Raw genomic sequence first — 17,669 nt, 5'->3', positions numbered from 1 at the left:
AGGATTGAGTCCCACATTGGGCTCTCTGCTCAGCAGGGAGCCTGCTGCCCTCTCTCTCTCTCTCTCTCTGCCTGCCTCTCTGCTACTTGTGATCTCTCTCTGTCAAATAAATAAATAAAATCTTTAAAAAAAAAAAACAAAAAAAAAAAACTTTAGGTCCAACTAGAGCTGAAAATTTTGCCATCCCACTACCCCAGTCAAATGTTTATATATACATACACACACACACACACACACACACACACACCATTTCCCTCCTTTCTTGCCAAACTCGGAAAACCATGACCAGGTTACAGCAGAATGTTAAAAAAAAAAAAAAAAAAAAAAAAGAATAAACCAATTTTATTGGAAATAAAGAAAATACACATACCATGAACTGCATTCTTAGTATATGAATCAAGGAATCAAAAAACATCAGTTTATTCTGTTCATTTTGCAAACATTTACTGAGCACATTTATTAAGTATCTACTAGGTATGAAACTCCCTTTCATAACACCCCTGGCACAAAAAATTGGCCAGACTAGGTTATTACAAGTCTGTTCTCTCTCACCCAACATTTTCTCCCCACTTCATGGAGTGTTCTTGGCCTTGTACAATCTTCCTTCCTGAATTCTCTTCTATAACCACATTGCCTTACCCACTGTGGTTTCACCTGTTGGCCGACCTAATTCCAGGTCACCAGGAGGTGGTGATGGCCATCCTGCCCCGGCAGAAGATGTACACCTGCCTAGCTCAGGCTAACAGTCACTTGACTACTGAAGACATTCCCCTTTAGGGGAAGGAGTCTTTCAATCTTTTACAATAAAACCAACTGAAGAGTGAGTTGACACACATCCCAGAGACCATTTTCATCCTTTTACGGTGCAACCTTATTTCTTCTCTAAGACCACAACACTGATGACTAGGGAGTTTAACCCAAACATGTTTATATTTTTAATCCAGGACTTTGATTGGTCTTACAACTGGAAATTCTGTCAACACTACCACATTTTTCCTTATAGGAGCCAAACATTCTAATATCTGATGACTCATCTTCTCAACCTGGACATGGAAACCCCCTGGATACGCATTGGACAAGAAGCCACCAGGGGTGCCAGATGAGGAAAAAAGCCACCCGATGAAATGGCACACCTTCCTAGAGAAACAATTTCCCACTGGAGGAAAATATGATATTTTATACTAAAATAAGCCCCAATATAATATGGAGTTAAAATGAACAAACACATGAACTTTTTAAAAATAAAAACTCAAGGCTTCAAAGACGGCTCCTGGTTACTATTGCGCTATGTTCGCTATGTATGGAATTTCTTGCAAATAACCCTCTTATCTTTAAATGTTCTTTGATGAAATTTTTGAGAAATGTTTCACCCACACTATAAACTTCTTGAAGGCATGAACTACATCTCATCCTTGTCTTTGTCCCCCGGGACCTAGGGCAGGACCTACGACAGTGTCTGGCACAAAATAAGCACTCACTAACGTCTGCAGAATTAATTTGGCTGAAATAATGCCAACAGCATTATCGATGATAAACAATTTTTACCGCATTCGGATGAGAGGAAGGAAGGTAAACAGCTGTATGAGAAAGTGGAATAGAAGCAATCAAATTTACCAAAAACAGTTACTGGCTGCCATGGTAACAATCAGATGAAGCAACTCCATTTAGTTCTTTTCCACTTGAACAAGCACAGGAAGGCAAATATTGTCCTTGTTAATCTCCAGTCACAAGGGGGTGTGGCTTAAAATACAAGTCTACCAGGTGACTCTGGTGCCCGTTAAATTTAATAACCATTGAAGAGTTTGGAAAGGCATCATGATAACAGTATCACCAGTAATATTAAAACCTGGTTTCTATACTGATACTAAGAAGACCGTCCTAATCATTTCAAGGTTAAGTGTCAAGTATTTGCTGCTGAGACTTAACAACTGTGAAAAGTAGGTATGTGCGTAGGTTCGTGTGTAAAACATCCCGTGGGCTCACCTTCCCTGATTCTGAAAAATGTTGCCTTTTGTAATCAGTTGGACCTAAACCAAGTTACAGATAAAAGATAATTCCAAGAATATAGTTTGTAGCGATGCTTACAAGCTCCCCAATGGAGAGATTGTATTTTAACTCATTTGTAAATAATAGAAAAGGTGAGTATCACGCCCACTTTCTCTACACCATCCTTCTCATACTTGCAGTGAGTCATTCTCCATGTCTCACTCTCCAAACAGGAGGGAGGAGCTGGGGAGGAGGAGGAAGTGGGACTCCCAAGCCAGCAGGTCCAAGCTGTGAATGGGTGAGCAAGACCAATGATCCTCCCAGGGCTATTTGGTTTTCTGAGTTTTATGTCTAAGATATGCAAGCTGCCTTTCAACCATAATCCAAACAGAGAGCAGGAATACATTTTACAGCATTAACATGCTGAGAGTGTCTGAGGAAGAAGTGAATACAGCAGTTCAAGACACACCATGACAGGAAGGAAAGCACAGAGGCAAATTTCTCTTGAATAAAACCTAAGCATCTTTCCAAGCCTGGCCCTGCAGGCATTTCCTTTCCCCCTGAGAATTAAGTTAGTAACTTGATATCATTTCTGTCGGAGCCATAGAGAATTTATTATATAACTTTATCATTTTATTCTATTGTATAAAACAGAGTTTTTCAGCTCAACAACATATGGGATCAAATCCCTGCTCTTTCATTAATCAGTCAAGTTCCTTAATGTCTTAGGGGTCTATATTTCTGGGTTTAAATTTCTCCAATTAGAAATGAGAAAATCCACATCCGGGGTTTTTGCAAAAATTAAATGAACGAACTCTGTAAACTGTAAACTGCATAATATATGGTAGGTATCAATGAGTATGTAAGTCCAGCAGTACAAATGCCCAGCATGTTTCGTCTTCTATGTTGTAGGAAAACAACAAATACATGAACTACACATATCAGGGACACCAATTTGACAATCCGCAGCTCACAGCCCCGGGGTGCAGGCAGGGGGCCTTGCTAGAAGGTGCGATGAGATCTGGAGAGCGCTCCTAAACTCTGTCTGGGAACAAACTCTTGATGCTGCGGATTTCACTGCAGCCCAGGTAATTAATAAAGTGACTTTTGCAAGGCTCAGAAGTGAGCAAGTGAAACTTTCTCCCCAAAGCCTGACTCTGAACGCACTCCCTTTCTTCAACTCTAGGGAGATCTCCCCTATGAATAGTTGGACAGAGAAAAGCAACTCAGAAAGAAGAGCTGGGTCCAGTAGGTCTGCTAACTCTGCGGGTTAAGAGGGAGATGCCAGCGCACCAGTGAGGGCAGGTAACACCATCTTCACCTCCCGCCCTCCAACCCACACACGCACCTGGGGATGAATTTGGCCTCTTTTCCAAGTCTCGCCTGGAAGTCCTGCCAAGGCTGGCCGGCGCTCGCCAGACCCCAGGGGGCTCCCAGTGCGTCCCCGTCGCCCTCTTCCTCTTGGCTGTCCTCGGGGTCTGGTCCCGCGTGGGCTGAGGCGGACGCGGGCTCCGGCGGACGCGGGCTCCCGGGGAGCCCAGCCTCGGTGCCGTCCACGGAAGCCGCGCGCGAACTCCTGGAAGGTGATGGCGCCGTCGCGGTCAGCGTCTAGCCGCTGGAACAGGGCCTTGGCGTAGGCCGGCCGCACGCGCAGCTCAGCGCTGAGAGCGATGAACTCCTCGCGCTCCAGGCGCCCCCAGCGGTTCGTGTCGCAGGCAGCGAAGAAAGAGCGCAGGTGGTCCAGATCCTCCCGGTCCCCGTACCTCCATCCCGCCCGGCGAGGGTAGCCCAGAGGGCTCCGGGGCGCGACGGGGCGCGCGGCCCACTGAGACAGCGGTAACTGCGGGAAGTCCGGGGCCACCTGCTGCCGCCGGGAGCCGCAGCGAGAGCCTCCGCTGGCTGGTTGGGCCGCTTGCAGGAATATCCGCGCTGGGGGGGGGAGGGGGGGCGGCGCCTGCGCGGGCCGGGGGAGGGTCCCTCCAACGCTGGTCCCGCGCGCGGCCCTTTCCCGCCCGGGTGCGGACTCCGCGTACAGCGCAGTAGCGGCCGCGCGAGATTGAGAGCCCAGTGGGGCTGCCCTCACACTTTCCGCTCGGATCTGGCTCCGCCCAGCCAGGTAGGAGGGGCGCGTGGTTCGGGCTCCCACGCCTCCGGAGCCCGCTGTCCCTTCTGCGCCAGGCTCCAGCTGGCTGAGCCGGGTTTGGGGGCTCTTAGACTTGGGATACCGGCCAGAACCGGGGCTGCAGCGGTAGCGTTTGCCAGGGTCTTTGGAGTAAAACACTGGTTGCTCGGTTAAAGCCAAGAGCTAGCAGGAGAGTGCAAAGCTACTTGGACAATAAGAGAAAAGGAAGATAGGGGTAGGACTCCCAAATTGGTTAACGTTATGCATATTTCAGTCTCTTGTAATTACGGAATTTTGGTAAACGTCTGCATATACAGTCCTAAATTCTGTCTGGGAACAAGTTTTCTTGCAAACTTATCTACGAGATTTACCAGAAGACTCCATTTTCTGATTTTACTGGCTTTCCTTAATCTATGCCCTCCCAACATTAAGTTCCAACTGGTCAACACATATCAGAAATCACATAGATCTTCCAGATCCCCCGCATCCGAATAATTTTTCTCGGTCCTTGTCTCCACAACCTGAGAAAGAATTAGTAATCAAAATTCTTTGGCAGGCAGCGACAGTTATAAACTAGGGTGATTTAAAAAAAATTTTTTAGATAAATCTTAGGGAAATTTTATGTCCAAGTGCAAGGTTACCCTTTGATTTTAAACACTTACTTCAGCAGTGCTATTGTGTCTTTGATACTGACTGCTTAATGGGTACAAGATCTTAAAAATTCGATCATTTTGATCTTTCTTTTTTTCAATCTTACCCTATTTCCAAGAGACTTTCCTCACTGTCATGTGACTTAGGCGAATGTTCCCTCCAGTGATTCTAATGCCTGTGAAAATGCATTTGGGTTATTTTTACTGTATTTACATTATCCATCCCCTCCACGCTTTAGACTTTCTTTTATGTACAGCCATTTCTTTTAGTTATGACTCTGTATTTCCATTTTTATCTCATGCTGGATTTTCTTCATTGCTTATTACTTTGATTTTTTAATTATGATTAAAATAAAGGAGGGGATTTGACAATAAGGATCCCTCCAGGCTGGTGTTCTTAAACATAAGACTAAGTGCTAACCATCTGAGGAACTGTTAATTCTTGAATAGTACAATAAACAGAGTCAATGCTCAGCATCTATCAAGCCATAAATATCACTGATAATTATCATCTATAAATTTAACTGGTAAATTATGAGAGGCATTCCTTTAGAGGCCCTGATCTTAGCAGTCTAATTGCTAAGTGAATATAGTTCCATGCAAGTGGACAGCTAACACATCAAAATGAATTTTATCATTATTGCAATATAAATTGTTATTGAGTGCCTTCTGTTTATTCTAAAGATTGATTTTTCCATATAAGGGAAGAAGTGGCTAGCTAGATGATGCCCTTAAAGCTTTAGAAATAGAATTGTTCAACTAAACCTTTGAAGTATTATTATCATTATACTGTTAGTAATTACTATATATCTGTAGTTTTCAAAATAGATGAGTTAATATTTTTAACTGCTTAGACAGAAGTGCTTTCTTGAAGACTGCTCCTGCAACTTCATTCCTGAATTCACTTTGACCATTGCCCTCAGTTTCTAAGTTCTTGTATTTTTTGACCTGCTTTGCACTTTCACTGAGTCCCTTGACTGAAAAGTCATCAAGAAATACAAATCCTTGCAAATGTCTTGTGTACACATCTTTTCATTTCCCGTGATAATGATCTACTCCAAACCCACTCTAAGTGATCTACCATTGCATAACAACACAACAATCACTTAGTGATTTAAAACAACAACCGTTTAATTTGTTCATAATTTCATGGTCATTAGCTTGGGCAGGGTTGGGTAAGTAGTTTTTCTGCAGGCTTGCCTAAGATTATGTAGTTATGGTGGTTTCACTGTGGCTTCATGGTGTTAGAAGGCCTCACTCATATCTGGAAGTGGGTGTTGGTTGTTAGTTGGACCATATGTCTTCAAGAGGCTAGCATGGGCTTTGTTACATGGGGGCAGTGATCCAAGAGGCTAAATCCCAATGCACAAATTCTTTTCAAGCCTCAGCTTATGTCATGGTTGCTGATATTCCATTCATCAAGGCAAGCCAACATGGCCAACAAAGCCAAGATGGTCAACAAGGCAAGCCAACATACCCTCAATGTGGGAGGGGACCATACAAGATCACAGAGAGAGGGACTTGTACTTTATTAGGGGCCCTTATTGTGACAATGATCCTACTTAAAGTACTGGGATAGTCTCTAAGACATTCTCTTAGGTTCCTGTCCTGCCGACCGTCTTCTGTTCATTCTACACAACCACAATGGGACAGTCCATCTCAAACGCCAATTATTCTGTCATCCTAGAGCTCAGTTATTCTCAATCTGTGGTGATTTTGTTACCCAGGAGACATCTGGCAATGTTTGGAGACATTATTGGTTGCACAATTTGTCAAGGGAAAGATGCTTCTAACATCAAGTAGGTAGAGACCAGAGATGCTGAAAAGCATCCTGTCATACACAGGGCTAGCCTCCCATGACAAAGAGTTATCTGGCCAAAAATGTCAATAATGGTTAAGAAAACCTACATTCTAGCTCATAAATTCCCAGAGTTCCCCAATTAAAAGAGAACCAAGGGTTAACTCTTCATCTGGACACTCAGAGTCCTCTGGTCCCACTTCATATACCCAATATCTCTCCCTTTAGATTCCATCAGCGCTCCTACTCTCCCCTTGATTATGTAATTAACATAATAGCTCCTTATTATTGTCACAAAGTGTAAATATTAAACTTAATTTTCCCCTCTTCTGTCTAACCAAACCATTTCCCAGCCTTTGTGGAAGAGTTGGATCCTTCTGTTCCTACCAAAGTTTCTTCAATTTCACTGTGACCTGTTCTCAAAGACATTACTTAGTATGAATTATGTCAGCTCAAATAAGCAAGGCACAGGAATGCTCTTTTTTTTTCCATGGTTTTACATTTCAAGTTAAAGTTATATTCTGTCTGGAATTTGGTTTGGGTCAGGTATGAGTTGTAGAATTAACTTTACTATTTTTCTAATTGTTCTAACACTTTATTCAACTGTCCCTTCCCCATGGATTTAAATGTCACTTTTGGCATATACTCAATTCCTTTCTGTATTTGGGTTTATTTCTGAACTTTCTAGTCAGTTCTATTAAGGAATCACATTTTGAAGGAACTCTTGAGTTTATAAAAAGATTCTTGAAGTTCCTAGTGGGTTGCCTTTCATATTTTAAGTGTTTTTTGTTTTTTTGTTTTTTTTATACATCATTAAGCCTATGGCAGAGGAGATCAGGGGAAACGGAAGAGGAGGTAATGAATCTTAAGACTAATTCATTAGGCACAAGTACAAATTGACAACCATCTGAAATTGTCATGTAAATCAGTGAGAAATTAATTGATTTATAGAAAGAGTAAGGGACCTCCAGTTTATCTAAAAACATGACATGCTTCTGCAAAGCCATTCACAAGTTACTGAGGAATGCTTCTAAATATCCTCAGCAATATACTCAGGGGAAGGCCAGGGTTACATAATCTGTCTCTAATTTTTTAAGAAAGAGGGAGAAGAAAGAAATAGGAAGCATTTCTTTTCTGTTCTAGCATCCAGAAACAGCTAGTGAGAAATTGGAGATAACAGAGCAACCTTTGTGAGCCAATGAATTGGTAGGTAAAGAGAGCTTGCCTATATTTATTAGCATGATTTGAGAAAGAGCAGCTTGCTCTGTGGCTACCCAAGGATTTTAAAAATCAGAGATAATCTTGTTAGAGTGTGTTTCTCAGAACAGTGAAAAGATGTTATGTGATCAAATACACTTCTAAAACACAAATAAATTTGGAAAAGAATCCTACTCTGCCCTTTCTTGGATGAGATAAAGAAAGCGGTTTATACTTGCTTAAGCTAAAATTTCCTAAATGTATTTGATTTTGAAAGTAGGGTTTTGGGTTTGGTTTGGTTTTTGTTTCAATTTCTGAGGGCTTTCCACCAAGTTAGTGATCTTGAGAACATTCTTTGGGAAACCAATGACCAGGGTAGTGAGTCATGAGAAATTATTCCTGTGCCCCAATATCATAAATTCACCCAATTTCCTATAACAGGGAATTAGCATGACCCCCTAACCTCCTCTTCACTCAGTAAAATGGGAGAGGCGTTTAGTGGAAGCCTGTTGTAATCTGCCCTATAGGATTTCCTTCAGGTAGAAGAGCCTTCTTCAAAGTCACTTAACATTCCAGTTACTCTGCCCCAGAAAGATCCAATGAGCCTGTTATGATGGCACAAAATATCCAAGTAATGGCATACCACTGAGGGACCAATTAGAAGGTTCAGAAATTTCTCAAACATAGGCACCCCTGCAAGACTTTGAGTCTTAGTGCTCTCATGAATATCTGTCATGGCTTGCTGTTCCTAAGGAAGTTACAAGAAAATTTTGAAGATTTTACAAAAAAAGAATGTGTCCACAAATTTACATCATAGTAATTTACTTGCTCTTTAAGTAAATCTAGAAAAAAGAGAAAAGAATAATGTAACACTGATATACCCAAAATTGTAAATATGAACATTTTGCCAGATCTTTTTTTTTTTTTTTTTTTTAGAAAATACAGCATTATGCATCCATCCAGATGAACTTCCTCTTTGATTGCATATTGTTTCTGTAATCAGTATACAGCATTGTTGTGTGTGTGTACGTGTTGGCAGTTATCAGACTTTGGGAAATCATGAATTATAGACAATTAGTACGGAATGTCTACCCTGCTCTGGTTTGTGAAATGGTGTTTATACTGTTTAGAACACTATAGAGTTGGTTCGATTGAAATTGAAAAAAGGATCCTCTCTCTATTGAATTACCTTTGTCAGAAATCAAATGACCATATACGTATGGGTCTATTTCTGGATTTTTTATTCTGTCTTCTTGACTCTTACATTTATCCTTTCACCAAGACCATATATTCTTGATCACATTGCTTGATAGTAAGACTCAAAATCAAGTAGGATAAGTTCTGCAGCTTTGTTATTCTTTTTCCAAATTGTTTTGGATATTCCTTGGTCTTAGGTATTTCCATATAAATTTTAAGATCAGTTTTTCAATTTATACTTATATTTCTGGCACTGAGACTGTGTTGAATCTTATAGATCAATGTCTGCCTATCAATAAACATGTTGTATCCCTCATTTGTTTGTTTCCAGCATATAAAATTCAATTGATTTTGGAATTTTGACAAACTTGTATTCTGAGACTTTGCCCAACTCACTTACTAGTTTTAGTAGTGGATCTGATAGGATCTTAGAATATTCTCTTACACAGTCATGTCGTCTGTGGGAAGAAAAGGGTAGTTTTACTTCTTCATTTCCCATCTGTATATGTTTTCTTTTTCTTGCTTTATTGCACTGGTCTGGACTTCTACTACAATGTAGAATTACAGTGGTAAGAACAGATCTCCTTGCGTTGTTCCTAATCATGGGGGAATCATTCACTCTTCCATTGTTGATTGTAAAGTTAACAGTAGAGTTTTTGTAGATGCTTTTTATAGGGTTGAGGAATTTCTCCTCTATTCCTACATTGCTGAGAATATTTATCATGGATGGATTTTGGATTTTGTTAGATGCTTTCAGTATCTATTTAGAGGATAGTGGTTTTTCCCCTCCATTATCCTGTTAATGTGATGAATTATATTGATGAATTTTCAAATTTTAGTCCAGCTTTTACGTTCATGGAGTCTCACGGATTCTTCACAATGGCCCCTCCCTCAGGACACTTAGACTTCCCACATGGTGCCTCAGGGCTCTAACCATGAGTGTTCAAAGAGCCTTGGGCCAAGGCTGCAAGGCTTCTTACAACCTAGCCTCAGAAGTCTTCAATGTTAAGCCACCTTCTATTGGTCAAGCTAATCACTAAGGCCAACACCGACTCAAAAGGGGGGTAAATAGTCACCATCACTGAATGAGAGGAGTAGTAAAGAATTTTGACCATCTTTAATCTACCACACATTTTTTGCTCTGAGTTGGGCTTTGTATTACACCCTTTTTGTTTTCTACATCTCTGTCTGAAGTGGGATGGGCTCTTTCTCACTTCAGCTCTGCCTACCATATTTACCTGATATTCCCCTCCCCTGCTTTAGACCTCAACTTAGGTGTCATTTCCCTGACTTTCCAAAAAGAGATTGTGCTTCCCTCTCAAGTGTCCGCATAGGACCCCATTTCCACCTCCATACCTACTGCACATGCGGATCTGTCCTCCAGCCATACTGTTTCCCAAACATTAAGCATTCTTTTTAAGACTCTGTACTTCATCTACAATATTTGCTCTGCCCAGGATCCTTTCCCTATGTTGCCACCATGCAATCCTATTTCATCCTTTAAATATCCTTTCACAAAGTTAGGCTTCCCAATTTGGGAGATAAGAAAACGAAATCTGAGGTTGAGTGCTATGACTAAAATCACGCAGCTACTAGAACTAGGATTCAAACCAGATCGCCCGATTTAAGTGCTCCATGGCACTTGTACATGGCACAAGTACCAAAGGCTCTCTTGCTCGGCCCCGTCCCTATGCATTCTACCCAACCGTCAGCCTTGAGGCTGTTCGAGTTTACTTTGCCTGCATGTCTAGTTAACTGTAGATACCAAGCAATTTGTATCTCCTTTGAAAGTAGTGGTGGTCAAGCCCCCTTGCCCTCGCTGTAGAGCAACACTGAGTTGACCCGTACAATATTCAGCATTTGGACTGAGACAAAGTTATCTACGGTGATGTTACTTGATGTCAGTGGTGCACTGTTGCTTATCCTCCTTCCCTTGACTGTTCTACCTGCCCCACTTTGCTTACCTTCCATGTCCACGTGAATCCTCATCCCAGTGTCTGGGTAACCTGCCAAAGACAGTGCACACCTACTTCCTTGGCATGAAATAGTCACAACAGAGACTCAAGTCAAAGGGCATGACCCTGTGGGATATATGGGCTCCCCAGAAGCCACTACAATGCCCTGATATAAGTTCTGAAGAAATAAAATATTGGGCATTGCTGTATTACATATAAAACCACGGTGCATACAATTAAATATGTATAGCATATAAAAGAGAAAATATTCCTTCCAGAGTTAATTGACATATTATTCTCTCATAACACACTGAGTGACTCAAAAGTAGATTGTAATTTACGAATTAGGAATCTCAGGTAAAAGTTTAAATACATTATAAACAAATAGGACAAACTGGCAAGAAAATACCAATATTTAAAATTTTATCATTTTTTATTTTATTATGGGGGTAGATATGTTTGACATACAAAAATGGATTATTTTTTATAAGATCTCAACACAGTACCATGCAATTATTCCTTGATTGTCTACCTCTTAAGTCAAAAATAATTTATATCTTGATTTAATTGAGAATATTTCGGGGCATATTTAACTTAGTATATTATTAATGTCTTTATTACTAGAAATTCTATTTTCCTGAAAACATTAGCATCATATAGTACTTGGACTCTTTTGAAAGTCTCTTTTATTTTGCACAGGTCAGAAGTGACAATGCAGCCATAAAGATGGAGAATCTTCAACTAAAAAGAAGTGAAAAGATAAGACTCCCAACTATGTGGAGTGGAGACAGTGGAGCCTAGAGTCTAAGCATGGTAAGTGCATGAAAATTCTTTATGTTAAGGACTTTATGTTTCTCAAGGAGAAAGATAGCATCAAACTTGAGAACACCAAGTACATTTTTAAATTTTGTCGCCTTAGTGAGGAATGGTGAGAATATCTGAAGTTGAAGACCAGCTATATTCTGAAGGAAAGGGTATGTTCTGTGCTACTGTAACACTTGCTGTCCATACATAAAGTTTTATTGGAACACAGTCCTGTGCATTCACTTTCACGCTAGATGGGCACTGCTGAGTAGTTGGAATAGGCACATCTGACCTGTAAAACCTAATATATTCATTCTCTGGCCCTTTACAAAAGGATTTTTCCAACCCTGCTTTATGTGAAGTAGTGAGGGGAGGACATGTTTCACATATTCTCATAGCACAAGTTAACGAAATGCACTAGCAAAGGATCTGCTTATTTTCAAACTAATCCTCTACCTTCGTGCTTCTGAAAATTCCTCAAATCCAATAAAAACATAATATTTCAACTTACAGGGAAAGAAGTGCAGTCATCCCACAGCAATAGTGGTAGCATGAAGGAAGAATGTGGAAACTCTATCAATGGTGACTTGTGTAGCATTTTTTTAAAATAAGGAAATACTGACCAGGTAGAATCTTACGCAATCAGCTGACATGTGTGACTGTTAAGGTTTTTATTTTCTCAGTATTGTAGAAGAATCCAGTGATAAATTCTTCTCAGGATGGATTAATTTTGCCTTTGATAAAGAATTGCCAGGCCTTGTTTTAGAAGGCAAAAAGGGCCATCATTTTTATGGTGCTTCCCATTTTGCCTTCCCTGCCAGCAGCTCCAACTTCAGTCTTCCCTCACCTTGACCCCAGTTCCATTTCTCCTGTTTCTCTACCTGGTTTCTGAGCAAACATTTTTTTACCGTAATTTCAAATTGCTCAGCTGTGTGTGTGTGTGTGCGCGCGCACGCGTACGTGCGTGTGTGTATTTACCTATTAAAAAAAAGTCCTAAAGCCTTTGGAAAGGAGGCAGGATTTAAAATTAGGAATAATTATAAACAACTATTAGGCAGTTGTGTGCATTTTAATGTTGATGGTATTGGAACAATAATCATGTATTTCCTTATTACTTTACTACTTATTTTTTTTAAAGATTTTTTTTATTTATTTGACACAGAGAAGGAGAGGGACAGAGCAAACACAAGTGGGGGAGCAACAAGCAGAGGGAGAGGGAAAAGTAGGCTCCCCGCTGAGCAAGGAACTGGACATGGGACTCTATCCCAGTACCCTAGGTCGTGACCTGAGCTAAAGGCAGACACTTAACAGACTGAGCCATACCGGTGCCCCAATTTACTAATTGTTTTAGAAATGTCTAGGACACACTCAACTTTTTCCCAAACTTACATTCTAACAAAAGTCAAATCATGTTCTAAGATCACAATGGATTTCTTCTTAGGAAATCCTATGAATTTGACCTCAAATGCTCAAAAATTACTTTTAGCCCCAGGGAATGCAATGTGTGCATTGTTAGATCAGAGACACATTTATATTCATCCAAAATAATGGAGAAATGTACATTTCTATGTGCCATGGAAGTTCCCAATTCTATAATAGGAGATGTTAAAATATTAATCTTTTTTTTTAGACTAAGAAAGATTAAAGCTCCTGTTCCCAGAAGTACAAAATGAGACAAACTAGATCAGTCAGATAGAGATCTATAAAATTCTAAAACCTTTCCTATTCCTCTGGAAAGTATTCTATAATTCAGTATTCAAAGGATGAGATATTCAAATAAGGCTCTTTCACCAATACCCCAGAGTCTCAGCTTAGCAATGAACTAGGACACTAATTTTTTACTGATGTAGTAATTGGAAATACAGAACCAGGATTTCTAACACTCTTACATGTATTCTTTAATTTGCAAATCTTTAATGTTAAAGAAGATGGGAGAATAAAGTGAAATCTAGCTTTAAAAAAAAAAAGTAAGATGTCACATTTGCACCATGCAATGAGACATTGGAAGAAAACAGAATTCCTTTGCCCACTAACTAGACATTTGTGAAGGAATGCCATACCTGCAGGATTGCGGAAAATAATGTAAATTCCATTATGTCTTCTAAGTTCTCAATTCATATTTTTTAGTAATAAACAAATTATTAGTTGATTTGTATAAGACATAGACAATCAGCAAACTGAATTCCCTCAAACTATTTCATTATTTTGTTCATTTTGAAGCCTAAAAATTTCTGGAGCTCCATACAGAAGTATTTGTTCTATGGATTCCTCTATTTCCTGAAAGATTAACTCATTACAGAAATCTCAGATTTCCTCCAAAAAAATTCAGATTTCACAGAGAGACTAGGATTCATCAAATAATTCTTGAAATATCGGACATCTGAAATGGTAGTTTCAACTCCCAAAACTCCTCAAATGTTTTATTTCCCTGGCTTGTATATTGTTCTGGTAAATGGTGATCCCAAGGACAGAGGCTAACGTAAATGAAAAGTATCTAACATCCCCCCAAGTATTTTTTCCTAAACTTTTCAATGAATTTCAAAGTACCAAAGAACTAATATAATTTTTATGCTATATGAGAATTCATGAAAACTTGGTTTGGTCTTAAATGAAATTACCAGAAGCTATTTTCTGGGAAATAATTAATGATAGCTAGAACCCTGTGCTGATAAAATGGAAGCAACACCGAGGATTTATAAATAATAATAATACAAATATTAAATAATAAACCAATGCACAGCTGATATCAAGTTTTCATTTTGTGATGACATTTAAGACTGAAAGAGAAACAAGTGGACAAAAATCAACATTCTCTTACCATCTTCAGTTTTCGCAGTTTTGAACCACATGCAGGGTGACATTCTTGTAGAAACTGAGTTTCACACGTTCCAAACTAATGTGACAATAATTAGCCAATGAACAAACTCTGGAAAGGAGAAAGAGAACAAAAAGTTAAGAGAATAGATAGTGAAGTGTACTTTTTTATGACATTTTCAAAAACTTAGCCCCCAAATTTACCTTGGCCTTGCATGTTCACTAACCCCACGCTATCCCTCCTCCCCTACCAGTCCTGTCCTCCCATCCAGACAGAGACTGCAAACATAGTTCCCTAAAAGAAGCACATACAATGAACACGCCTAATAAAATTTCCAGACTCTAAAACAAAACAAAACAAAACAAAAAAAGTAAAGATGACAGGGCAAAGATCTAAAGATGTCAGATTCTACTTGGAGATACTTAGAGAAAGGGTAATAGTAGATAGATCCAGAGGGTTATTACGGTGTTGTCATTTTGATGGCTATTTAGTAATAATGAAGTAAAAGTGATCGTTATCTTAACATCTGGCACCAGACTTACTCCCAGAAGGGACCTGTCTTTGTTTGGGCTAATACTGTGCTAGACGTTTGTAGGAGGAAAGGGCCTGCAGAACAACGCGCGATAGTTCTGCCACTCTTCATGGACAGGGATGGGTTTTTCTTCCTCCTGACAGCGGGTAAAGACCGTGGAGCAGGGAGAGACAGAAGGCAGTAAATGGAGCGAGGCCAGAGCCGGCAAGGTGAGGTTGACAGGACACTTGAGGATGAGAGAAGGTGTTCTCTTTGTTGTGATGTAGGCCTTTCTTAGGGTTCCCTGAAACATTTCTACTGAGGTTTATTTCACTCACAACTGAGATGGAAGAGGCTGAGTTACCATTGTGCATGTGAGAGGGAGCAGGACCCCACGAAGCACAAGACAGGAGGGAACCTGAGAGTGTAAGTCCAACCTCAAGATTTGTCAGAATCATGAGTAACTTTGAAGAGTTTACCTAGATCTCGGGAGCACAATGTCCTCTCCCAGGACAAGGGATCCATGTATAATCTAAATTGTTAGTCCTCGAAGGATGACTCCTGGACCAGCAGCATCAGCATCACCTAAGAAATTGTTAGAAAATTTGCGGGGGAGAGGGGCTTCACTCCTGACCCACTGAATCAGAAACTACGGGGTTGGGGCTCACCAGTCTGTGTGTATAGGTGTGTGTGTGTGTGTGTGTGTGTGTGTGTGTGTGTGTGTGTGTGTGTATTTAAGACTGTATATTTATTTGAGAGGGAAAGGGAGAGAGAGAGAGAGAGAGCACATGGAAGGAGGGACAGAGGGAGAGGGAGAACATCTCCAGCAGACTCTGCGCTGAGCACAGAGCCAGACGTGGGACTCAATCTCATGACCCCAAGATCATGAACCTGAGCTGAAATCAAGAGTTGGATGCTCACCTAAGTGCCCCACACCGGTCTGTGTTTTAACAAGTCTTCTGAGTGATCCTGATGTACATAAAAATTGAGAATTACTGATCTTAACGATGGTTCACAGCCTTGGCCACACAGCAGATCCACCTGTGATCCCATGATTAGCAAATACGGATGCCAGAGAATCATTGTCAGTGATTCTACCAATCTAAACAAATGGGACTTCAAAGAAACAGATTACTGAAAATAAATCTATAGGTTAAAGTAAAAAATCTCTGGTAAGCAGGATTTTTTACTGACCTTCTAGTTGGGATCCCTAAAAATAGTAATTCTGATTTAACAGAATCCATGTTCAGTATTTGTGCCCTCTGTAAGCGATAATTCTTCTGTCCATGTCAGACTCTTCTTTTAGGCTAGTTACCAGGTTTCCCTTTAAAATTGGGGGGCTGCAGGAAGGCAGGTAAGAATGGAGAATAGCAAGAAGGGGGGAAAGTTAGGGCAAGTAGGTTTGTAGCAAACGTATTTCCACTATCCCCAGAACTGTTGGGAAATGGGACAGTCATCAATGTCAGAAACATGAGATGGTCCCACGGAGATAAAGCCATGCCAACGTTAAAGGAAAAGGAATTTTCAAACTTAAATCCTAAGTATTATCATCTTTGCTCTCCAGATATAGACCCAGATAGTATGTGTGGCCTGTACGCACTATCAAAGATGATCTGGTTGGGGATTTTCAATGTTTCACATAGCATATCACGGAGAGTTCTCCTAATGTTAACAAAGGCAAGGGGAAAAGCTTCCTTAGACTGTCCCTGAAATAATTCCCCATGTTTCATACTGCTGAAAACACATATCTGTAGTAAGAAATTTATGCTTTTCAATGTTAAAAGAACATTATACATACAAAAAAAACTCCTCAATTTCTATCCTCATCTTTAAAATGGACATTTTCTTAGGGCACCTGGGTGGCTCAGTCAGTTAAGCCTCTGCCGTCTGCTCAGGTCATGATCCCCCTGCTCACAGCGGGCTTCACTGCTCGGTAGGAGTTTCCTTCTCCCTCTCCCTCTGCCCCTCCCCCCCAACTCATGCTCTCTCTCTTTCTCTCTTTGTCTCTTTTTCAAATAAATAGGTAATTTCTTTTTTAAAAAAAGAAAAAAGAAAATGGACACTATCTCTTGTTTTCAATTAATAACAGAAAAATTGGAGGACTTTAAATGTCATGATAATATCCATAAATATTGAAATTCTGATATCTCTTTGGGTCCCACTGAATGATTAGGCCAGTGCTCTCTAAGGAATAAGTCTTCCCTATAATAATTATGAAAATTCAAAGTTCTTTACAATGGGTTTATTCAAACTGAGTAATGATAATTTTTACTTTCTAAGAAATAACCACCTTAAATAAGTAGTATGAGTGTATGCATGGTGAATAATACTTATTATTTGAATAAAAACAATTTTAATGGTATTTATAAACAAATAATAATGCCTAACACAGAGGGCTTTTCATATTCTGGGCCCCTAAATCTTTTCCTGAGTTAAGTCACTTAGTCCCCACGAAGACCCTGAGGCAGGACCTATCATTTCATCTTCATGTTACTGATGAGGAAAGTGAGGCACAGAGAAGTTTAGTATCTCATCCAGGGTCACCCAGCTAATAAAAGAGCTGGGGTTTGGGCCAGGGAATTGGGTTCCAACGTCCATGCTAAATCAATCCTGCCTCTCAAATGAAACAAATGA

The 17,669-nt window shown here is 40.2% G+C and overlaps 1 protein-coding gene across 1 annotated transcript in view; it reads right to left on the bottom strand.

Annotated features, from left to right (window-relative positions):
• LOC123952603 (ras and EF-hand domain-containing protein-like) overlaps positions 1 to 17,669 on the bottom strand; it is a 166,355-nt gene that overhangs the window by 69,988 nt on the left and 78,698 nt on the right. The window contains 2 exon segments of the mRNA XM_046021858.1: positions 3,335 to 3,504; positions 3,506 to 4,291. Coding sequence (XP_045877814.1) covers positions 3,335 to 3,504; positions 3,506 to 4,291 — 956 coding nt within the window.

Source organism: Meles meles, chromosome 11, assembly GCF_922984935.1.
Source record: "Meles meles chromosome 11, mMelMel3.1 paternal haplotype, whole genome shotgun sequence".
NCBI classification, from domain to species: domain Eukaryota; kingdom Metazoa; phylum Chordata; class Mammalia; order Carnivora; family Mustelidae; genus Meles; species Meles meles.
The sequence above is the reverse complement of the archived record's forward strand: the minus strand, read 5'-3'. Positions and strand labels throughout refer to the sequence as shown.